Raw genomic sequence first — 25,186 nt, forward strand, 5'->3', positions numbered from 1 at the left:
CACAAATATATTCATTTCACATATTATCTGATTCATGCAAAACAGAACATATTAGAGGTTTAAAATGTTTCAACTAGGGAGCCAGAGCAGATATGAAGTGACCACGCATAAGATAATCTGTCAAGGCTTATGGGGATATTGAATTAATCACACATCAAATAAATAAAACTAATGCTAACATTAAGATGGCAAATGATTAACCCTCATTTTCAAGTCTTAAGCTTTTGGATTAAAATAAATTAACCAGCAGTTACAATATGCCCAAATTTTTTTAGGTATGCCACATAAGTCATAATCTAAAGCATCTATTCTCTTAATTGAAACATTAGATGGTCAACGTTTAATGTGACCAACCCATATAACAACTCTTTCTATTCTTGTTCGCCATTGGGGCTACAACAACCCTATCACAAATATATTCATTTCACATATTATCTGATACATGCAAAACAGAACATATTAGGGAGCCAGAGCAGATATGAAGTGACCACGCATAAAATAATCTGTCAAGGCTTATGGGGATATTGAATTAATCACACATCAAATAAATAAAACTAATGCTAACATTTAGATGGCAAATGATTAACCCTCATTTTCAAGTCTTAAGCTTTTGGATTAAAATAAATTAACCAGCAGTGTAACCTGAGAAAGAATTAGGATACCAAATAGGAATACAGTTCTGAACGATGCTGAAACAAAATCCCCACTCACACTTTCATATACATTCTGTATATTCTGCACTGACTTTGCAGCAAACAAGCAGCACTGAAACAAAATTACCGAGCAAACAAAGATTGGAATACCAAGTAGAAATACAGTACGACTTTCATATTCACCATTTTCTGAAAGAGTGAGAACTGAGCAATTTTTTGAAGGAAGATTTACATACATATCTAAACTTCAATTTTTACATATATAAAACTTTTCCTATGCATGATATGGTGCATTTGGGTGGTATAAATGTAAAAAAACAAAGTTTAGGTGTTAGATATGTAAATAAAAATGAATTGCGTGGTATGCATGTAAATAGCCGTTTTTTTGAAAACCAGGAGCAATTGTACCCCACCTATCATTCGCTGCCACCACCACAATACCCAAAATCAATAAAAGAAAATTTACATACAAATGGTAAAATATAAAAATAGAAAGATGTATTTCACTTTTAAAAAGCTAGTAATAGTGTTATTTTTAATATAATGTCAAAGATTTGTGCGGCATGTAAGTAAATATGAAAGTCTAAATGTTAGATATGTAATATATAATAATTGTGTGGTATGTAAGTCAATGCTCTATCAATAAAATACCAATAAGAACAAAAATTCTAATCAACAATGATATTAAAATCAGATAAAGAATAATGATGATTATAATAATGTTATGAGTCTTAATTTTGCTAATTTAGCAAGACAAAAACTCATACTTTAGAAGCTAATCGATAATCAATAATATTTGTGCAGACAACAGCTTATAGCACATAGAGAAGTGTGTGCGAGTTAAAATAAATACATAAATGTTCTGAATTGTAATATTGCAATGCAAATCCTTGACTGATCGATACTGTATAACACAAATCAATCAAGAACTGTGGCTAAATGTGAAAATTACATCACAAAATTAGATATTGCAAATCTAATTCGATCATACAAATTTACAAATTTCGCTCTCTGATGCTTGAGGAATTATTTCCAATAAACTGCCACAAAACAAACCATAATAGAATGTGTATCCTTCTGAAAGTAAGAGGCCATGAAACATTTATTGAGGAAGAGAATGTTAAGATTCCTGATTCATGAGTTCTCAACATTGCTTATGCATGTGCAACTTGCTTGATCCTGTTTAAGAATCTGCGGAGAAAACCCAAAATAATTTTATCAAATTAAAGGAAATAGAATCTTCCTTCATTTTGCTCTCGAGGGTTAAATTTCTTCATTTTCTTCTCCAGCGCTACATTTCAGGGGTAGTACTCCATTCTCAAATTATGATCAAAAGCTTGTTTATTAAAAAAAAAAAACAAGGGGAAAAAAAAAGAGAACCCATTTCTATTCATTCTTTTTGAGTGTTATATGAGATTCTAAACACAATTTGTGATTTCTTCTTTTGCACAATTGATAATCCTATCAACTTTGATCCACCATTTCCTTTCTAGTCCACCAGACATGGAAGTGCATTTTATATCGTATTACTCAAAAAATCTACATCTAGTTTCCACTTTCTTATCTTTAATAGAAGCTAATGTTAAAATCCCTTTAATATAAACATTCCTCAACATTTGCAATAAAAGATGACTTAATTATTGCCAAACACTTAGATCCATAGAACAAAATCATCTTAGTTGTGACAATCTTTTGAATAAATTGGTTGAATGCCTTTTTCCTTTGCTTTCATTTTCCATAATTAACAATCTGTACAATCTATTTTAGGTAACCTAATTATGTACAATTAACAAGAGAGGTAAATCAGGAGAGAAAAATTGAAAACAATTTAAATAATTTAAATAAGGAAGCTCCTAATTATAGGAACAATCTGTACAATCTATTTTAGGTAATCTAATTATGTACAATTAACAAGAGAGGTAAATCGGGAGAGAAAAATTGAAAACAATTTAAATAAGGAAGCTCCTAATTATAGGAAACTCCTAATTAGCTATCTATTTTCTATTATTCTTGATTGATATCCCACCTCAAATTGATGCTAATTCATAAAAAAACATCAATTTGCCAACAAGAAATTGATGACGTTGCTAAGAAAGAGCCTTAGTAAATATATCAACCGTTTGAAAATCGAAAGAGATGTGAGGAAGAGAAATAACACCATTATTATGAGCTTCTCAAATAGAAAGATAATCCACTTCAATGTGTTTTACGCGCTCATGTAAGACAAGATTAACAGTAATCTAGATAGCACCAGTATTATTTGTATAAAGAGGAGTAGACTCAAGTTGAGGCAAAACCAAGCTCAGCCAACAATCCCCGAAGCCAAATGATCTCAGAACAAACAGAGGACATATCACAATATCTAGACTCAGTAGAAGAATTGGACACTCGATATTGTTTATTATTCTTCCAAGAAATTAAAGAGTCGCCGAAAAACATACACCAATTAGTAATAGATCGACGTGTATCAGAACAACCAACCCAATCAACATCACTATAAGTTGTTATGCGAATAAGTGATTCCACAGAGAAGAACAAACCATGATGAGAAGTCCCTTTCAAATTTCTAAAAATTTGCGAACTGTAGCTAAATGAAGATGTGTAGGTGTCTGCATAAATTAACTAACTTGTTGCACAACAAATGAAATATCAGGACATGTAATAGTCAGATAATTGAATCTCCCAACAAGTTGTCGATACAAAAATGAATTAAATAGAAATTCATCATCATTTCGTTGTTATTTAACATTCACTTTCAAAGGAGTCTCAACAGGATGACCCTCTTGGAGACCAGCCAAAGCAATGAGTTCTTTAGTTATGTTAATGCTGAAACATACCAGTGGGAGAAGAGTAAACCTCAAGACCTAAGAAATAAGTTTAATACCTCAAATCCTTCATATGAAAAGAACTCTGAAGACGATGTAATAGTCAGATAATTGAATCTCCCAACAAGTTGTCGATACAAAGATGAATTAGATAGAAATTCATCATCATTTCGTTGTTATTTAACATTCACTTTCAAAGGAGTCTCAACAGGATGACCCTCTTGGAGACCAGCCAAAGCAATGAGTTCTTTAGTTATGTTAATGCTGAAACATACCAGTGGGAGAAGAGTAAACCTCAAGACCTAAGAAATAAGTTTAATACCTCAAATCCTTCATATGAAAATAACTCTGAAGACGTTCACGTAACTGAGACATCAATTGAGTATCAGATCCTGTGATGACAATATCATCAACATAGAATAATAACAAAACAATTCCCTTCTCAGTCTTGCGAAGAAATAATGAAGAATCATATTGGCTTTGAATAAAAGAGTAGCTAGAAAAAGTATTGTGAAACTTTTCAAACCAGGCCCGTGGAGCCTGTTTCAAACCATATAAAAACCAATTGAGCTTACAAATGTCATGTGAGGGTGTAGATAACAAGCCTAGAGGAGTTATATTGATATTTTCCTTGAGGTCCTTATGCAAAAATGCATTCTTAACATCCATCTGCCCTTAGAACCAACCTTTAGATGCTGCAATAGATAGAACAAGCCGGACAATTGTCATCTTAGCAACAGGTGCAAAGGTCTCTTCATAATCAATCACATATTCCTGTCAATTGTCAAGAGCTATCAATTTTGCCTTGTATTTGTCAAGAGAACTATCAAATCGGAGCTTAAGAGAAAAAACCCATTTACAACCAATGGGTTTAACACCTACATGACATGAAACAATATCCCAAGGGTGATTGTCTTGAAGTGCTTGAAATTCCTTTAGATGCAGTAATAGATAAAACAAGCAAGACAATTGTCATCTTAGCCACAAGTGCAAAGGTCTCTTCATAATCAATGTCATATTCTTGTCGATTGCCAAGAGCTACCAATTTTGCCTTGTATCTGTCAAGAGAACTATCAAATCGGAGCTTAAGAGAAAAAACTCATTTACAACCAATGGGTTTAACACCTACATGACATGAAACAATATCCCAAGAGTGATTGTCTTGAAGTGCTTGAAATTCCTCCTGCATGGAATTTATCTAACAAGTTTGTTTAGCAACCTGAGAATAAGAGGTAGGAAAAATAGTATTAGTTAAAATTGTAGAATAGCCATATCCATCTGGATGATGAATGTGCCGAGTTGATCGTCGAAGAATCATTGGAGTGGATGATGAATGTGCCGAGTTGATCATCGAAGAATCATTGGAGTATTTTCAGGAGCAGAGTAGGAAAGGACAGGAGATGAAGAGGGCAGGCGTCTTGTATAAACAAGACCAAGCTTGAACCGTTTATCACAAGAAGAGTTATTAAAGTAAGGAAGTACAACAGTATCAGATGTCGAAAAATGATGCTGAAAATAGAATTCAGATTCAAAGAAAATCACATCTCGAGTCACATCTCGAGAGATATGTCATCGAGATATGTCATCGATTATTAATTGAATCATAACACACAAAACCTTTATGAATAGTATTGTAACTCGTAAAGGCACATCAAACAGACTGAGCTGACAACTTATGATGTTTATGAGCAGATAAATGAACAAAATAAACACATCTGAAAGTATGTAGCATATGATAATTAGAATGTTTACAAAAATTCGATAGTGAAGAAAATCAAACTTCAATTTTTGAGATGACAAACACTTAATCAGATAAACTGTAGTAGATAAAGCTTCAGTCGAAAACTTAGCTGGAACAAAAAATTCTAACAACAATGTGCGCATCATATCCAATAGATGTCGGTTTTTTTCGTTCGACAACTCCATTCTACTGAGGTGTATAAGAACATGAATGTTATGAAACAATACCCTTGTTATGGAAAATGTTTGAAACTTATGAGACATATATTCACCATCTTTGTCGGACCGTAAGATTTTAATACAAGTGTAGAACTGAGTTTCAATATGTCACAAAGGTTTGAAACATGGTAAACACTTCTGCTTTGAAATGCAAAAAATAGATCCATGTGAATCGACTGTAATTGTCAATAAATGCCACAAAATATTTATACTGATCATGTAAAATAACTAATGTAATTCCCCAAATATCATTATGAATAATGCCAAAATATTTATCGATGCGACTACCCAAAATAGAAAAAGGCAACATCTTACTTTTGCCTAGTTTATAAGAAGAATAGCCAACTAATAAACTTTTATCTGTTGAACCAAAAACACCACTTTGAGAAATGATTCAAAGCAATATTATTTGAATGACCTCATCGTCTATGCCAGAAGCCGACCTTATTTTCAACAACACAAGAAGCTAATGACAAAGTCTGAGGAACGATAATTTGTAATGGAAATAACATGCCTACTTTAGACCCATTCGCTATCACCTTCCCCGACATCTGATTCTGCACAATACAACCATCCCGAGAAAAGTGTAAATCAAAGTTATTATCCACCATTTGACCAACAGAAAGTAAGCTAGTAAATAATTTAGAAGAAACCAAGAAATGTTAGAAATAGGAGTTAATATCACCAATTGTCGCAATTGGAATATTATTTCCATCAGCAACCTAAATATATTGAGTACCAGTATACGGGCGTTGATTATGCAATAAATCAGATGTGTCAGTCATATGATTTATGATGTCGGGATCAACAGACCAAGGAGAATGAAGTGAAGTAACAACCTTACATTTCCTTTGAAGACCAAGAGCAGAAAAGACAGAGAATCATCTGTTGAACCATATCTGGTGTGAGAACAGATTGATTATTGTCAGCAATTGCAGATGTTAAACCAAGACTGTGAGAGTTGGATATCGTAACATGAAAGGTTTGTGGTTTGCGGTTTTGAGTCTGTGTATGACACTCAATAATATATTCGTTTTGCTTGCAATATTTACAGAATTTCTTACTACAATGGCGGGCAATATGACCGAATTCTTTGCAGCTGTAACACTGTTTTGTTCCCTTTCCTCGGGTCTAAGCAGCATAGGCAACATTAACGATTTCAAATGATCCACCAACTGCACCGATAGTAGCTTGTGTCGCAAATCTTTGTTCTTCGCACAGTAATTCTCCAAAACATACATCCAAACAAGGAACCATATTTCTATTTAGCAACCCAGCCCGAGCAATTTCAAATTCAGGTCTGAGCTTTCATCAAAAATTGTCACGACGACCAATCACGACGACTAACTTTATGAATAGCCTGAAGGCTAGCTAAATTCTCCTTTGACACCTTAGCATAGATAATACCATAATATTCGCTCTAATATTCGCTCCATAAATTAAGAAAGCCACAATAATATTGTTCAATTGAGAGATTACCTTGATTATAATTACTCATCAAGTTCTAATTGAAAACGTCTTGCAATATTATCTTGATTGCAGACGCGCTTCAAGTATTTCCACATTTCTTTAGGTGAACCAAATGATCGTAAATTGCTCACCATATGAACCTCAATAGATCCCAAAATCCAAGAAACGGTCCAATTATCATTTGCCTCCCAAGATCTTTCGGCTCTGTAGATGCTGGAGAAGACCCATCAATATGACCTCAAAGCTCATTCCCCTTCAAAATCAACTTGAACTGAAATTCTTATTCTGCATAATTTCTCATAAATCTGATAGCTAAGATTTCATGTGTTTTCTCAGAAGACATTCTAACAGAATTGTCACTAACAATATGACCCCAAAGCTCATTCCCCTTCAAAATCATCTTGAACTGAAATTCTCATGTTGGATAATTTCTCATAAATCTGATAGCTAAAACTTTTGTTTTCTCAGAAAACATTCTAACAGAATTGTCACTCACAATTTGATTATCAAGAAAGTTGTTGATCAAAATTAATCAACCTAAAACCAAAGAAAATTAAGAGCCAGAAATTCCAAGAATAAAAGGAAAACTGCAGATTCAACAGTAGTGAGATTTGTCGACGAGCCTTGAGTGCGAAGAAAAGTGTGCACTGCCTTGAAGTAGAACTGAGGCCGAAGAAGAAGCCAAAGCCGAAGCCGAACTTGAACCTAGCAATCCTTGAGTGCAGAGAAGAAATAACAAGCACTGTCTCTAAATAATCACTTACCACATAGCACTCATGAGACCTTTCTCCATCTTAGCTACTCGATCTTAATCTTAAAAATGACATTCTCATCCATATCCTCCTTCCGTATAATAGATTATAAATATTTAATCCCTATGCTCATTTTATATATCAAATTCTAATAATAGTGTTTCTTAATCCATATGGACAACCGAGAATTACTAGCTTTTTCAACAAGAAAATAAACTAAGATCTTACAAAGATTCCATTTTAATATAAAACCAAAAAAATTACATGTCAAATACTAAATCTTTGCACTATTATCTTCTAAATATAATTTATATTTTCATGATATTTCATTTATTTAAACATGCTTCACTAATTAAAAGCATCTAGCGACAAAATGCATAAACCAAAACAACTTTATTTAAATGTAATATGTATCTTCATAGCCATATTAAAAAAAATAATAACATAATCCTAATTATTTATGTAATTCTACTATAATTAGAAAATTAATTCATTACTATAGAAGTACTTTTAAGGAAAATTTGAATACGTACCACACAATTTCTTATGCATAAAAGATTTATTACATTTATAACACTTTCATGTTATAAAGCTAATTATTTATGTAATTCTACTATAATTATAAAATTAATTCATTACTATAGAAGTACTTTTAAAGAAAATTTGAATACGTACCACACAATTTCTCATGCATAAGAGATTTATTACATTTATAACACTTTCATGTTATAAACCTATGCATAAAAAAGTGTATTTCACTTTTACAAAAATAATAATAATGATATTATTTGTGTTATGCATGTAAATATAAAGTTTGGGTTTTAGGTATGTAAATGTAAAAAAAATGTGTTATATGCATGTAAATGCCCCTATTTTTAATATTAGTCAATGCTCCAATATATATATCTTAGTACCCTAATATACCTTTGATGCATAAATTTTTATTTATTTTTTTGCAACACACACAAAAGCACTATTAGTCAATGCTCCAGTATATATATCTTAGTACCCTAATATACCTTTGATGCATAAATTTTTATTTATTTTTTTGCAACACACACAAAAGCACTTTTCACGTTACCTGAGCATAAGCTTTCTTCATATCAACTAAGCCATATGAAGAACCTTTCATGGTTGAGCTTTCAAGCGTCACAATAAATTCGTCCTCTAATACTAACATGTTTCTTTTTCAAGCCTCTACTCCATTACCTTCTTCCATATTGTGAACTGTAAGACTAATACATCTGAATCCTTTCTATTAACATGTTTCTTTTTCAAGCCTCTACTCCATTACATTCTTCCATATTGTGAACTGTAAGACTAATACATTTGAATCCTTTCTATGTATCACAACAATGAATATCCCCTTTATTCTTAAATACTAGACACAAAATTTCTTTCTAATCACTTAGCATCACCGTCTTAAAAAATTCATTGAAATTTTTTCTTAATCAAACTATTGCAATATCAACCATAACTCTCTGGATCTCAAGAAGAACTTATATGAAACTGACCACTTTAGCATTATACATATTGTTTAAGCAAACCCTACTTCACTAATTTGATTCAATTTACATACAATCCATTATTTTATTCATTATGCTCTTCCATAATGATTTCTTCCTCATAACTCATGTAATATTTTCTCAAACTAGCATTTTCATCTTTACTTGTCTTAATTTCTAACAAAGATTTTATCATCTTCTATTCTAATGCATTTAAAGCATTAATTCATTAAATTTATTATCTTTTGTTTGATATATTTTCTCCTTTTCTCCTTTGGAGCCTAGCAGATTTTATAAATCATCACAAGATGTACCTTTTACTTTGCTTATATCCCCTCATATGGCAGAACCTTTAATTTTCTTAAGAAAATTAGAAGCCTAAAAAGTATTCATTTTTTGCCTCTCTAAAAAATATTTCGTAGAATTTTTTTTTTTAAGTTCTTCACTCCAGCACTATGTCACCTTACTGATATGCAATCTATTTCTACTCTATAAAATTTTACTTCAATCCTCTAAATGGAACTATTCATCTTATCGCACATAAAATTGATTTTAACAAAAAATTTCATCTCTTATGCAATACCTATCGTATAGTCATCTCATAGTCAATTCTACTATAATATGTCTTCAAATCATACTCAACAACTATTCTTTCTTATGCATTCAGTAAATAGTTTGTCAATTTCTTTAAAAAATTGAAGACTATTTTCTAATCCAACTTAATGTACATAAACATTAAAGAAATTGATAAAATCTTCCTTAATCATATTAATAGTTATTAGATTGTCAGTAACTTTATTCGCCGGAAGAATTTCATCTTTCAACTCTCTAACCACTATTATGCTTGGCTAATTTCTATTGCTAGCATTTCCAACATATTAGCTCAAAAAGTTTGCTATGTCCCTTAGAATTTTATCCTTAAAATTTAGTTTCTTGAAAACAACTAACAAATATTTCTACTCTAATCATTGTATCCACTAATTATCTTATCTTCTCATTCAAAATTCCTACATTCAATAAAGATAACTAATTTTAACTTTAGACCTAACTCAAACTATAAAAATTAATAGTAGCTGCAGACGTAATTAACCTAATAATTAGGCTTATATAACAATAAAAATTAATAGTAGCTGCAGAAGTAATTAACCTAATAATTAGACTTTATATATATATCAATTCAAGCCTATATATTAGAATTATTAAGCTAATTATTGTTGCGGCTACTATTAACTTTTATTTGCTTCCTTTATTTTATGTTTTCATATTTCTGTATTTCCTAGTTGGTTTATTTATGAATTTATGTCTTTTCTTTTATTTGGGTCTTGTAATATGTATTTATAACATTTTTCCTATCGATGAAAGTATCCTGCTCTATTCTCAAATTTCTACATGGTATCATATCCTAGGATTTAACACTAGCCGCCATCGGGGCATCTAACTTGCAGTCAACACTACATAGGATCTAACCTGCAGCTTTCTGACAGGTCTCCTGCAGATTTCGTAGCCCCTCATTTCCTGCAATTTTCTTTTTACGGCACCTCATCTCTGCACACCCCCCCTCTCCTGTAGATTTCCGGCACTTCTCCCCTACCGCCAACCCCTTCTTATGCCCTGCCTCCATGCAGTTTTTCGTTGTCTTAGTGTTGATTTCAGGAACTTCGTTCGGGAAAGATGATTGGAGCTACTAAGAGGATAGTTGGGTTCTGCTTCTTCCAAGAGCAAGATACGGAGAACGAGAACATGTCTTCCAGTAGTTGCATTTTTTCTAGATCCACCGAATGACATATTATGTTGTTATATTGTCATTTGAGTCTTCCTAGTTCTCAATATTTAAAACAATCGTATTCATTGATGTTTACTAATAAAAACATTGTTAGCTTCAAATATGAGATTATGTTTACTAATAAAAACATTGTTAGCTTCAAATATGAGATTATGTTTACTAATAAAAACATTGTTAGCTTCAAATATGAGATTTGTCAATTAGCTAAACATCATCGTGTTTCATATCCACCCCTCCCACACACCTTCCGCTCATTTTTCAGTTATCCACATCTGCACTCCCAACTATACTAATAAACGGTGGTTCCTCACATTAATTGATGGTCACACTCAAAACTGTGGGTCTATATCTTATAATATAAATCTAAAACTGCTTCACCTTCAAAAACTTCACTCCTTCATCTTTGACACAAGTCAAAACATCAATTCAAGTACTTCAAACTGACAATGATTGTGAATTTTTAAACTTTATATTAGGTGAAATCTTGGCAAATAAAGTCGTCCTCCATCATAGCTCATGTACATACACTCTTCAACAAAATGGAATAGCCGAGAAAAAAAACGGCGACCTTCTCAAAGTGGTTCGTTTCATTATGTTTCAATTTAATGTATCAAAAAAATTTTGGAATGATGGTGTGTTTACTACCACTTATCTCATCAATAGAGTCCCTACATAAATTCACAACTTCAGAACTCCATTAGCCATCTTGATGTCATGTTTCCCTACCAATCGGTTCTTCACCCCAAAACTTTCAAGTGCACAGCATTTATTTGGAAAGCTGTATCTACTCGTAGTAAACTTGATCCAAGATCAATAAAATGTGTCTTCCTCGGATACTATGCCACTAAAAAAGGCTACTGGTACAAATAAACTCTATGTGAGTGTTGATATCTCATTCTTTGAAAGTTTTCCATACTTTCCCATCACTGCCTCATGTGAGGGAGAGTTAGATTTCTTGGACACTGTTCTTCATCTGACTCTTGTGGATATTTCTCCAACCACCATATCCAAGGAGCTTTCTGTACCTCTGGACCAACCACCTACCAGACAACCAGAACCTCTTCTCACCCTCTGTGTGCTCCCACTCTGGAGCTCACTGCCTCTTTACAGAACCTGGAATCTACTCAGGGCAACATCCCTGGCACTAAACATACTCTGGATGAGAAGGCAAGTTCTCTTATTGAGGTATGTGATTAGGTAAGCTCTCTTTATTCCACAAAATATATCTCTTTTCAATATAAAGTTGCCAAATAAAGTTGTAGTTCCTAAGGCATCTTATGCTTAGTATTGAAACGACCATTTTATAGCAATTGAGACTTTAAAATGCATGTATGCACACAGGTGGGTCCGTATATGTTCAGAACAACCTGTCATCGAAGTTGACGTCTTAAAAGATTTGTGCAAATTACACCCTACATAAGTTATCAGATATTACACTGCATAGAAGGAAAAAGATAATAAAAAGATATATTGTGTGCGGTTCATGCATGAAATTTTTACTCACAAAAAGTGTGCATAGAGAGAGAGAGCACCAACTGTGGACAATCTGGTCCTACATATGTTACTCATATTTTTCATCATAACTAGTTGACAATTCTTGACATGACAAATATGTTCCTTTAAAGAATTGTTCTCCAAAGAAGTTGGTCCTATGTTCATCTCATATTATTATTATCTTTATTGCAAACATACTAAAACCTTCTAAAAAAGGTGAATCTAGCTACGGGTTCTTAATATAGAGTCCAAGGAGGGTTGATGTACTTAGTTTTATCCGTGCATTTGCAAAGAAATTATCTTTATGAGGGTTGATGTACTTAGTTTTATCCGTGCATTTGCAAAGAAATTATCTTTATGACTTCAATTTAGCGCCTTCATAACGTGATAGAGGTTAAAGTTTCTTGCATCATTTTGCTAGCAGATTTATGTCAATATGCAAGAAAAGTAGACTCCCTAGTTTAAGCAAATCATGCACAAAATGTGCACTGCAACCTTAAATCTAATTCTCAATAATAATTAGATAATGCATACAGCAGTATTTCAATTTTCACGCCAGAAATAAAAAAACTTGCATTAATGAATGCTTAAAAACAAAAAGAACTAATAAAAAGAGGCTTCAAGAAAATGAACAAAGAAAGGCATGGAATAAGAAGTTGGCATTGGCCACTTAAAGTTAAGTACCTGAATCTGGCTCTGCAGCCCTTTGATGTGTTGAACGGCTAAATCCAACATGTCTGCTGTACTCGTTTGCTGAACAAATGAGCATATGCATTTTTAGGGTCTGTACATATATAGAATCCAACATTTTGTTGCCGTATACAAAGTAACCATGCTAAAATAATGAATATGGTTTGAATTTAGCGGACAAGGCTCCTCTATTTTTGCAGTCAACGCTAGTTAAGAGCTCGATGATAGATTTGATAGACTTATGAAATTGGCCACATAAGAAAATGTTTAAAAAGCGAAAATCCATCGCTGAAATGTAAGTGCAGAGTGCCTCCTCTAATATCCAAATTAATACGGGAAACAAAAGTATGAGAAAATTGAGTCAGGAGTTCGAAAGTTGCAACTTTCTTCCTCTATACCTTGTCCATGTTGGGCACAATTTCTTGCAATTTCCTCAATTTTTCACTGATTCTAGTTCTCCTCTCCTAGAAAGAAATGAAGAAACAATCAAGAATAGATGTGAAATACAAATTTGTCATGTGTTGCAAACAAAATAATATGAGAGAGAGAGAGAGAGAGAGAGCGAGAGAAATAAATTCATTAAAAATCTCTCTCTCTCTCTCTCTCTCTCTCTCTCTCTCTCTCTCTCTCTCTCTCTCTCTCTCTCTCTCTCTCTCTCTCTCTCTCTCTCTCTCTCTCTCTCTCTCTCTCTCTCTCTCTCTCTCTCTCTCTCTCTCTCTCTCTCTGCAAATATATATAGATAGATAGATAGATAGATAGATATAGTTCACACACACACACCCTTGCAGATTCAATGAAGTATATAAGCCATCAGCATAATTGGATTTTGATATATGGTTCTTGAGAGCATCCTAAAGGATGATGAGATTCAGTTAAGATATTAGATGGCTGATCCCGTAAAGCAATACACCGAAAACAAAAAATAAAACAAGCAATCTCACCACGAATCAAATTGCAACCTGTCTTAATGTGCAAAATATGGTCATGGTAGTTATCATTCTGAATAATGTGAACAGCAGAATGATTAATCAAAATGAACAATAGATGGATCATCGAAAAAAACTACCTAAATCAGTAACAATTGAAGTCAAAGCCCTCACCAAGTCCGCAAGAGCTCGATATCCACGCTTGCTTCTCACTCACGATGAAATTAAAGAGGTATCCAAGAAAAAATAAAATAGAGTAAGGAATAAACAAAACCTAATAATGGATTTTCATAAGTAGGATCAGCAACACAAAAAGCATTAGCATAGACAACAAGCATAATGGAAGATGAGGCAGAGTAACAAAATTCATGATGAATGTCTGCCAATCAGCTGTCGATATAGAATAAGATTCAAAAGTAAGCTTCAAACAATGGTGTTGAGATGACTACAAGGTTCAATAGGAACATCCTAATAATGAATTATGAGAACTTTTATACGCGCAGTATTTGTAAATTATTATTAGTCAGCAAATTGTCTGCACGTGTTATAGGCACATGCATGTAGAAAAACAAAAGATACAAAAATAGCAGAGGCTAGTAAAGTGCTTCTTTAACAAGCATAGTCTAACCCTTTCAGCTATACTCCTGGGATGTGTAGCACAACCGCGCTTTGCCCGAACTTTGAAGGGGACGGAATCTTGTTGAATTTGAAGGAGCTTATCAACAACAGACATATCTACTGATGTACCAGGAAGGCCATACTGAAAATTTAACATGCCAACAAATTAAAGTTCACATCAGTCATGTGAAACAAAACAACAACAGCTACTACTACTACTAGAAGACGGAAGGGAAATCAGAATGACCAGGTAAAAAAAAAATCCCAAAGAGCCTTTATTTAGTGATATAATTTAGAAAGGAAAGCCAAATCCTAAAAGTAAAAACAAAGACCGGCAGAGAAGTTACCGGGGAATCAATATTATTGAGAGTGCTAATAATGTCTCCATTATCTCTGGAATGCTTATTCGAAGTACTGAAAACTATGGAGTTGGTCTCATCCCATGAGCTGATAGGGTAACTGCTGGGCACGTAAGATTGATCAACATTGCCCCCTGCCTCATCGGAGCTCTCTCCCATCTCAAGGATACTAATTTCAGAGATCTGAGACACGGCATCTTGCCTTGAGAAGCTTAATTGGGACTTCAGCCTTCTACCCGTCAGCACATTGGTGTTCTCATTGCCTGGCTGGAAGTAACTTCTTGTTCCACTTGTAGCAGCAAAACCTGCTCAATTTGATAAAGCATTCCTTTGCAGTCCATGAAGATAATTAAAGAAAGGAAGCGGATTAATTATCCAGCTAAGAAAATAAAACATAGATTGGGATACTGCATTTGCTTCAATACTCACATTGTATATGATGCCTACTACTAGAGAAATTAAGCAAACTTTCAAAAATTAATACCAGAATTTATTTTTTTTTTCTTTTTCAGAATAACGCCATTTAGAAATCCTTTTAAAGACACTTTAAATATAAATTGGGAGATGTTATGGCTCGCAGATCACCACCAATTGCAGCTTTGCAAAGGCCCAGCCCCCAATAGTCCTTGCATATGGCATGCAATCTCAGAAAAAAAAAAAGAAACTTCTTCCATTCCTTTCTATTTGAAGCCTTGCAAAGGAATAAAATAAAATTAGATCTTCGCTTGGAAGCTTTGATAAAGTTAATTTATAGTGGCAGACTTTAAAGGAGTTGGGTGGTTTCAATATGTAGTGTGATAAGTGAATTAGTGCAATCGATCAATAAATCATATTTATTCATATAAGACTCCTTTATGCTTCATTATTTATATAATTAAAAAAAAACTAGAACAAAATTTTAAAAAAGCTCATCATATAAATGAACAAGTTGGAGCAGTGACAAATTATTCATTTATATTTGTGAAGATATTCATTGTTTATTTTATGATTTATTCTATATTATTATGTCAATTTTCATATATCTCATGCACTTTATAAAAATTATGTATCTTAATAGAGGTATAAAAATAATAAAGATATTAAATAAATAAATATTTATATGGATTAAAATATTTTTAAATTAATAGTAGAACTTCACCAAACAACATAAATAATACTTAGTGAATGATGTTACATTTGATTAAATTCTATAAGACCAATTATGTCAAGAAATAAGATTATATGTTTAAGTCATTTTGATTAAATTTTAAAAGACCAATCATCTCAAGAATTAAGATTATATGTTTAAGTCATTAACATCAAATATATAATTAGTTAGACACATTAATGCTCAATTATAACTCAAAATTGATAAACAAATTGATAAAAAGCTTGAACAAAACTTTAAAACTTGATTCAAGCTCAAGCTCTCTTAATAATAAATAAATAAATGCTCACCTCAATATCGATTTCATAATTCAGCTTGATCAAATGCTCTATCTAATTGACAAAAGGAGCTCACTCGCAGTCACAAGGATATGCCTTGGGATCTCTCACATGCAATGAAAAGTATTCAATTGTCGCCAATTTTCCAAAACGAATTATGTTAATGTACTGGGAATGCCAAAAATACTCAGATAATCCCTAAATTTTGCCTAATGCGGTGCATAAGAAAAAGATGAAGATTTTGCATACATTCACTGCAAGTAAAAAAAATTTAGCATGTTGGAGCAAAAAAAAAAAAAAAAACAGGTGAGGGAGATTTAATACATACGTCATTTGGAAAAAAGACACCTAGGTACCTTGCAAACCCTATATCTCAATCACTACCTATGTTGTTATTTGGGACTTAATGCAATGAATAAGCCAACATATCTGTGAACTGTCTCTCATCAATGTTGAGTAGAATGGACCAGGTTGAAGAGCTCCCCCAAAAAAAATAAAAATAAATAAATAACTAAATAAATAAAAACTCGGAATTGACACTTAGAATTCGATGTGCCTCGGTAGAGAACCTCTGGAATTAGTCCATAAAGAAATTCCCTTTGTTATGTAGATTTTTTGATAGGTGGGAGGGGAGAGGTAACTTACAATTCTCCAATTCGAGATAAATTAACAGAGAAAGCCCTAACCAGTTTGGCAAAAAGATGATGGCATTTTCATGTTAGAGGCAGTTAAATCATAAGCAACTAGAAAAACCCGATCGAGGATCACATCAGAGCATATTGAATTTGTATGATGGCCATGGAATGGTCATCAGCTTCATGATGGTCAAAAGAGCCATCATGAATCAATTATCAGCAACTTAAACCCCACGTATATGAAACGTCTGAGGATGACATCAGTAAGTTATAAGGTCTCCTAGAAGTCTCATGGGGAGCAGTTTAAAGATCGTCCCCTAAGAAGAATCCTTTCACGGGCTAGGCATCCAGGCTCATCATAAATGTCATTTCAAGGGATATAATCACAATAAAGATAAAATTTTCATCATCGTGGGTGATAATAAGTTGAAAGTGTTATGATGGTAATAGAAGGCAAACTTAAACCTGATGGTGCGAAGCTACATTGTGAATGCCACTAAATGATGATTAATTGGTTTAAATTGAAAAATCAAACCAAACAGAATATACTTGGTTGATTTGATTCGGTTGATGAAATCACAATTCAGTTTTTCATTCCAATTTAAGAGTTATCTAGATTTAGGTTATTAGCTCGGTTTGAAAAAAACCAGAAATTTCAGTTAAACCAAAAATCCGAATTATATTACAGTAAAAGTAAATCCATCAAGCAATTATTTTAAAAAATCCATCCATCAATCAATCAATCCAAATTGACTGAGTGCACATATCTTTGTTAAAATTTCAAAATTTGTTTAAATTAAAACCAAACTGAATAAACTGAACTATATTTTGAATCAATTTAGTTCGAATTTATATCTTATTTGGTCAATTTGATGTTGTCTGTCATTTCATTTGATTTAATTGATTGACAAAAATTTTCAACCAATCATGCCAAACCAACTGTTTGCACAACAATAAATATGGTTGGCAAGATTCATGTAAAAGATGAAGGTTTTTCAGCATAAGTTTTTTCCATGCATCAGACACAATCTTCTAGAGATAGATCACAAAAGTCTGATTTAATGTTTAAAATAGCACAATTGGATATTGAGACGTTTCTCATTTGTGATGCGAGACGTAAGCCTCAAATTTAAAAAATTACACAAATTAATAAATATTGTATAAACTATAAATTGTGAAATAAGAAATAATATATTAATATTCTAATTTATTGACACATGAAAAAGTAATATAACAACATTCTAGTTGAATAAGAAAATAATAATTTGTGTAACATTAGAAATAACACGTTGATATCCTAACATCAAATTAGAAAACAAAAATATAAATAATAAATTATCAAAGTACACTCCAATATTAAAATATAATTATATAACATCCAAACAAAACAACCAAGAAAAATTTCACATTAATCTTTCTCTCTGATACTACCCTCACATAAACAAGAATATAATAAATCATCAACATTTTAATTTTTAATTTTAAGTCCTTATTACTCTCATTGCAGAATTGATTTTCATTAGAATTATCGGCTTAATGAATTGTTTATTTTGTGTATTATCCTTAGTCATATCTATATTCCTCCATTCTTTATTATCTTTAATCCCACTTATTTTCTAATTTTTTAACGAATAATCATCAACATAAATATTAATTAAAATAATAAATACGTTGAAAATTAAAATTTTAACTGCATAAAATCTTATAAATTCCCTTCTCTTTTATTTCTTGTTATTTAGTATATGAAATGTGAAGGTTAATAAATGAGATATATTGATACCACTTTTAATTTTGTTTTAAAAAAAATATGAATAGCCTAAAAAATTTGAGGCACTTTTATAAGCAATGTGCACCTCAGTTTGGGTGAGGCGTACTCCTAGCCTTAGGATGAGATAATGGGGCATAAACCTCATTGCGATTTTTTTATAAAAAACGCTGAGGCACGTCATGCCTTATTGCAATTTTTTTATAAAAATGTTAAGGCGAGCCTTAAGATGTGCCTAATATTACGTAATATATTGCAAAATTTTAACCAAGGGTCTGATTGTTCTGAACCTAACACATTCCTTAAGTAGTTAGAGTTAGAATTAGAGCTATATTGTTGTAAGTCTTCCAAATTATAAGGGTTATTAACAATTATTCCATCCTCAAAATGTGAGAATTATTTCACACAAATGGCATCAAAATACTTTCCACCATAATATTTAAACTAGTAGAAAGAGCTTAATATCTTAACTTTGAATAAAGCTTTTACACAGAATTTGAAATATGAGAGCATGGGAGAGATGAAATTTATGTGAAAAATGGAAAAAAAAACAAAAAAGAGGTAAGGTGTGGCCCAAGTGAAACATATTCTAGCAGCTTTAGACATGGAATAAAACTGAATTTGAATAAGGTGTCAGTAAAATGTAAAAGACTTAAATTATGAAGGATGTCTCTAATAGTGGTAGAAAAGAGAGTTTAGAGAAGCATTGATGTTGAAGGCATTTCATAATGGTCATCAATAATCCTTGTTGATTGGAGCGGAGGAGATTGAAATATGAGGCCTTGGGGAAAGCGAACTAAGTGACCAATAGTCATTGAGCACCTGGTGGTCATGAAGTCAACCCCTCACCAAGAAAAAGGTGGTATCGAGTTGAGTTGGAATTAACAATGAAGCTTGGACGGCGCAAAATTGGAGACATCAAGTGACACCTTAATTAATGGTCGTGCTTTAAAACTCTCCAGGATACAGGGATTTATAACGATCTTGCGTAAAATCACGGCCTATTATAATTGAATCAGAGGTTTTTGTACTTTCAACAAAATCCTCAAGCTCTATATGACCATTTAAAAGCCTATATCACACCATCCCGTAAGCGCAGAGGTGATTGAACAATCCTACCTTTGAGTGGGCCAAAAAGGCTTGTCTTGACTAGGGTCAAGCCGAGCAGGTGTAATCAAGAATAATGATTATCAATTTGCTATTTGCCAAAAAATCCCGCAATCAATTATTTACTGTATTTTTATTAACTAATAAACAATAGTCTAATTATCATATAATTGATAGAATAAGAAGTGTTGGTACGTCAATTAATCTACATAAGCTCCCCTCTATAAATCAAAGTATTGGATTAATTGCAATCGATTTAATTACCTAATTTATCTAATTATCTTATCATACTATAATTATAAAATAAAATCCCATTATATTCATACTAGTAGAAAGGGCTTAATATCTTAGCTTTGAATAAAGATCTCACACATAATTTGAAATAAGAGAGTATGGAAGAGATGAAATTTTTATGTGCTAACTTGAAAAAAAAAAGGTTCAGGCCAAAAGAAACATATTCCAGTAGCTTTAGACATGGAATACAACCAAATTTAGATAAGGGGGCATGGAATACAACCAAATTTAGATAAGGGGGCAGTACAATGTAAAAGACAAAGATGTCTCTTGTAGTATTAGAAAAGGGAGTTTAGAGGCCTTGATGTTGAATGCATCATAATGGTTGTGACTATTCCTTGCACGTTGGAGAAGGGGTTATTGAAATATGTAGAGCAACTCTAAGCCATGGCGCAAGCGGATCAAATGACCAACAACCAGTGAGCACCTGGTGGTCATGAAGTCAACCCCTCCCCTAGAAAAAGGTGGAATCGAGTTGAGTTGGAATTGGCAATGAAGCCTGGATGGAGAAAACTAGAGACATCAATTGCCAGCTTAATTAATGGTCATGCTCTCGAACTCTCTAGGATATAAGGATTTATAACGAGCTTGTGTAAAACCATGGCCTATTATAATTCAGTCGGCGTGTTTTGTTACTTTCAACCGAATCTTCAAAATCTATATAAACATTTAAAAGCCTAGAACATACCATGTCGTAAGCACGAAGGTGATTGAACAATCCTACACTTAACTGGGTCAAGAAGGCTTGCCTTGACTAGGGTCAACCCGAATTGACCCGAATGGTGCAATCAAGAATAATGATTATCAATTTGTTATTTGAAAAAAATCCCACAATCAATAAATTAATGTATTTTAATTAACTAATAAATGATAGCCTAATTATCATATAATTGACAGAATAAGAAGTGTTTGGTACTTCAATTAATCCACATAAGCTCCCCTCGATAAATCAATGTACAGGATTAATTGCATTCAATATAGTTACCTAATTTATCTAATTATCTTAGCATAATATAATTATATAATGAAATCATAATCGTTAAATTAATTCCAAATTCTTTAATTATTATAATTAGAAATCAAATAATTACGCGAATGAATAGCTACAAATTACCTGCAATGACTCAAATTACCACAAAAAAAAGTAGAAAAAGGTATAGCAAGAGAAAAAAATTTATGTCAAGATATCTTAATTCAATTTATATCAGGATGAGCCTATTTTCCTACACACATCCTTGAGTTCACGAGTCATGTGCTATTTTCAATAAAACTAAATTATCAAACAAACCCAACTAAATCATTAGACATTCATAGTTATTATCATCATAAGAGAGAATATTAAAAGTATGCAATGGATAGCGGATTATATTTATCTGATATTTTTATTAAATTTATTTAAGTTTAATTTAATTAAGGCATAATAAATGATGAGCTAAATCAAGAAAATGTATGAGGCTATCCCCATCTTGATAACATTTACAAATACTACTTAAAATCTAAATGATGTGCTATATTGGATTGGTAAGAACTTGAAAAATACTACTTACAATCTAAGAAGGCGCCTTCAACTGTCAAAAAAATAAATAAATAAATAAAATAAATCACACGTTGTCCTCTGCTTGGCCCATAAACAGCTCAATCATGCCCAATCAGATTGTTTCCCAAACTAAACAGTCAAGTTTTTTATCTCCAGAACTAAAAAGTTCAATTGAAGAGGAATACATAGGAAAAACTAGCTCTTTCATAGTTTCTATAAAATCATTTGAAATGTTATGCATCTTTTTTATTTACCGATACGATAAGAACGAGAGAAATTACTTACCAGTATCCACCATTAGATGCGAGAAGAATCCAGCAGGGGAGCTATGTTGCCGCATTAGATGCGAATCCCCAGCCCTAGCCTCCCCCGCAGCAGCAGCCACAGCCGCAGCCGCCGAAACAAAATCCCTCGCAGAAGCATCACCCCCTAGGTCAAATGGCTGCCTATGCCCCATGCTCGCCTGGTTCCCTCCGCCTCCACTTCGCTGAATCTCAACCTCACCCAAGGCCACGCCTCCAGCAGCGGGTGCCTGACAGCCGGAATCCGATGCAAGACACGGAGACTCTCGAGGAAAGAATCTGCTCATCTGGCTTTCCGATCCGATTGTTGTACGAAAACCCCCATCTCCGGCGCCGGATATTACCGACTCGGTTACCCTAGCGAGGAGCGAACCCGGGGCTGAACCATACCTCGTGAGACCTGGTTGACCCGCTGCACGGTGAACGGCGGCGTTCATCGGAGGAGGCGTTCGATTGCTGACGCCGCCGTTGGTGGAGTGGGATTGGCTCATAGCTCGGAGCAGAGAGAGTGAGTAGAGTATTATTTTTTTGAGAGGTAGAGACGAAGGGGAAAAGGTGGAGCATTTTGGTTTTGGTGGGAACAAGAAGTGGCATTGTCAAGCTGCGATTGGGTAAACGTTCGGTTGAGGAAATCCTTGCGGCCTTGGATTTGGGACCATGAAATTGGACCTACGAAAGTCGTGACGACAGGAGAAGGTCATGTTTACTATTTGCATTGTGGGAACTGCTGGGTTTGGTATCTGGGTGGGCTCTGGACGTGTACTTTTTTATAAATATCTTCAATTTTTTTAAAAAATATATATAATATATATTTAAAATACTAATTGATAAAAAAAGAATTTAGGTTATATTTTAAATTTGTTTCAAAGTAAAATGAATTAAATTAAAAAAAAATTAGACTAATCTAAGGCACTACAATAGACCGATGCAAGTAGTATTGTAGATCTTGCAATGACGATGAAAATAATTTCATGAGATCAACAGGAATCAACAATGTTATGTGTAGAGATATAGATCATAGGGATGGTTGGCGCTATGTGCAAACCTACAATAATGGTGCAGGAATGGACATGTTTCGATGACACAAGTGAAAACGGCTAGCATCACATGTGAGTCTCAAGTAAACAAGTTGCAATCGCAATGTAAGATCGAGAAAAAGTCACATATGATGGTCTTGCCACACAACATATATTTTGAATATGCTCGATTTAGATGATATTAAAATGCTCTAAAAAGTACAAAGAGTGATGATGGTTGGTAGCCTTTTGATGAGATTACAACATAGAAAATGACATGAATCTTTAGCATCTAAATATGATAGTTTGAGTTTTTTTTTTTTTGTAAAATATGGAACGATTTAGTATGATATGATGGCATGAATACCAATACTAGTATAAATTAGGTTAGTTTGGATTGATTTAGAAGATTTCATTGCAAAAAATATTTTGGGCTGAGAAAAAGATTATAAATGATTATGAATGGTTAGCTTAGGACGTGCCCTTAAGATTTAGAGTATGTGATAGGATTGGATGGGCTTACTAACGGTTCTTAGTGTCTTGTAGCTTGGCTAAGAGCTATAAGGAGCTCGGGAGTTTTAAATGATTGTGAGATTTCGATTGTTGATTCATTGTTCATAGAACTTGTTCATGAAGTGGATGAAGAGTGCTAAAAAGCTTAGAGCAACTATTAAGGAGGAGTAGAGACTAACTTGAAAAAATACAAATATTTATTCTCGCATAAGAAAAAATAAGCACTTGAAGTCATCAAACATCATGCAAAAAGAAAGCAAAAATTCACTCAAAATATTTTATTCGATAACAAAATTTTTATTTTACAGCAACTCTCTTTAAAGGAATTATATTGACCAAAATTCAAAAGAAATAAGGAGAGAAATATATTGAAGTGACAGGTGGGTGGCCCTTAATGAATGAATGTGCTAATCACTTTCATAGTTTTAACTTATATATAAATTTATTATAAAATTTTCAGCCAATGCATATCTCCAAATTTTAAAAAGTTATTCTAGAACATAAAAATGGATTTACATACAAAAAATCTAAATTTTAATTATTTCTTTTTTATCATGTTCTTGTAATAGCCCTTATTGGAAGCCAAGCCCAATCTAAGCTAGTCACCTTGTTTACATCTTAGGTTGAATATGAGTCTCTATGTTTTTCGACCTAATGTATTCAAGTTTCTGCTAAATCCATCTTAGAAAAGCGAAGTAAGGCTATCCATGGTATCCTTCATCTTGGTTAGCACTCAGGATAATTGTGAGTCCACATACTTACTTTCCTGATCTAGCTAACTCATTTATCTCTTAGGTTGAATTTGAGTCATTGTGTTTTCCCTCTTAAAGAGTCTTTTCCATTATATCTTATTGAGATTATGGTGTAAGCCCCCCTATCGGGCATTTTATTTCTCGACTAGCTTTGAGGCTAATTGCCTCCTACTTAGCATTCTTTCCTAGTCTAGTAAGCCTGTTCATCTTAGATTAAATGTCACTGCTTAATGCTTTACAATCTTAAAGTGTTCAGGCAAAACATATCCTTCTTAAGATTAAGATGTAAGCCCTCGCCCCCCCCCCCCGCCCCCCCCAACAGAGATCCTTTTTCATGACTAGCTCTCAGGTTAAAGGTCCCTAACTCGCATTATATTCTAGTCTAGTTAGCCTGTTCACTTTAGATAAAGTCAATCCTCAAAGCTTTTCAAAATTAAGGTGTTTGAATCAATCATATTCTTCTTAAGGTTAAGGTGTAAGACCACCTAACAAACATCATTTTCTTCGACTAGTTCTCAGTTAGATGCCCCAAACTGGCATGTCGATTGCTAAATTGGAATTTGTCGGTTGAAATTTTGAAAATAATTTAATTAAATATATATATGTAATTTTGATTTTGAAAAATAACATTATAATTTTAAGAAAATGAGACAATATGGATCTCATATGTTTAATAGTTTAAGTAACTAAGCACACAACAATACAAGTAATACATTACCTTAAAAAGAGATAAGAATATTGCTTGACAGCGGGCTTGATTATATAAACTAAGGAACTTATGACAACCGTTTGGTATGCGGAAAGTT

The 25,186-nt window shown here is 33.0% G+C and overlaps 1 protein-coding gene across 1 annotated transcript; it reads right to left on the bottom strand.

Moving 5' to 3' along the window:
• Positions 1-1,487: 1,487 nt before the first annotated feature.
• Positions 1,488-22,663, bottom strand: LOC110028186 (transcription factor bHLH128). The gene is made up of 6 exons (XM_020729930.1): positions 22,083-22,663; positions 15,023-15,339; positions 14,686-14,817; positions 13,530-13,595; positions 13,126-13,194; positions 1,488-1,844 (listed from the first exon to the last, which is right to left on the bottom strand). The coding sequence occupies exons 1-6, from the start codon at positions 22,588-22,590 to the stop codon at positions 1,788-1,790; spliced, it is 1,149 nt and encodes a 382-aa protein (XP_020585589.1). The 5' UTR covers positions 22,591-22,663; the 3' UTR covers positions 1,488-1,787.
• Between the last annotated feature and the right edge of the window lie 2,523 nt (positions 22,664-25,186).

This window comes from Phalaenopsis equestris, unplaced genomic scaffold (genome assembly GCF_001263595.1).
Source record: "Phalaenopsis equestris unplaced genomic scaffold, ASM126359v1 Scaffold000503, whole genome shotgun sequence".
NCBI lineage: Eukaryota > Viridiplantae > Streptophyta > Magnoliopsida > Asparagales > Orchidaceae > Phalaenopsis > Phalaenopsis equestris.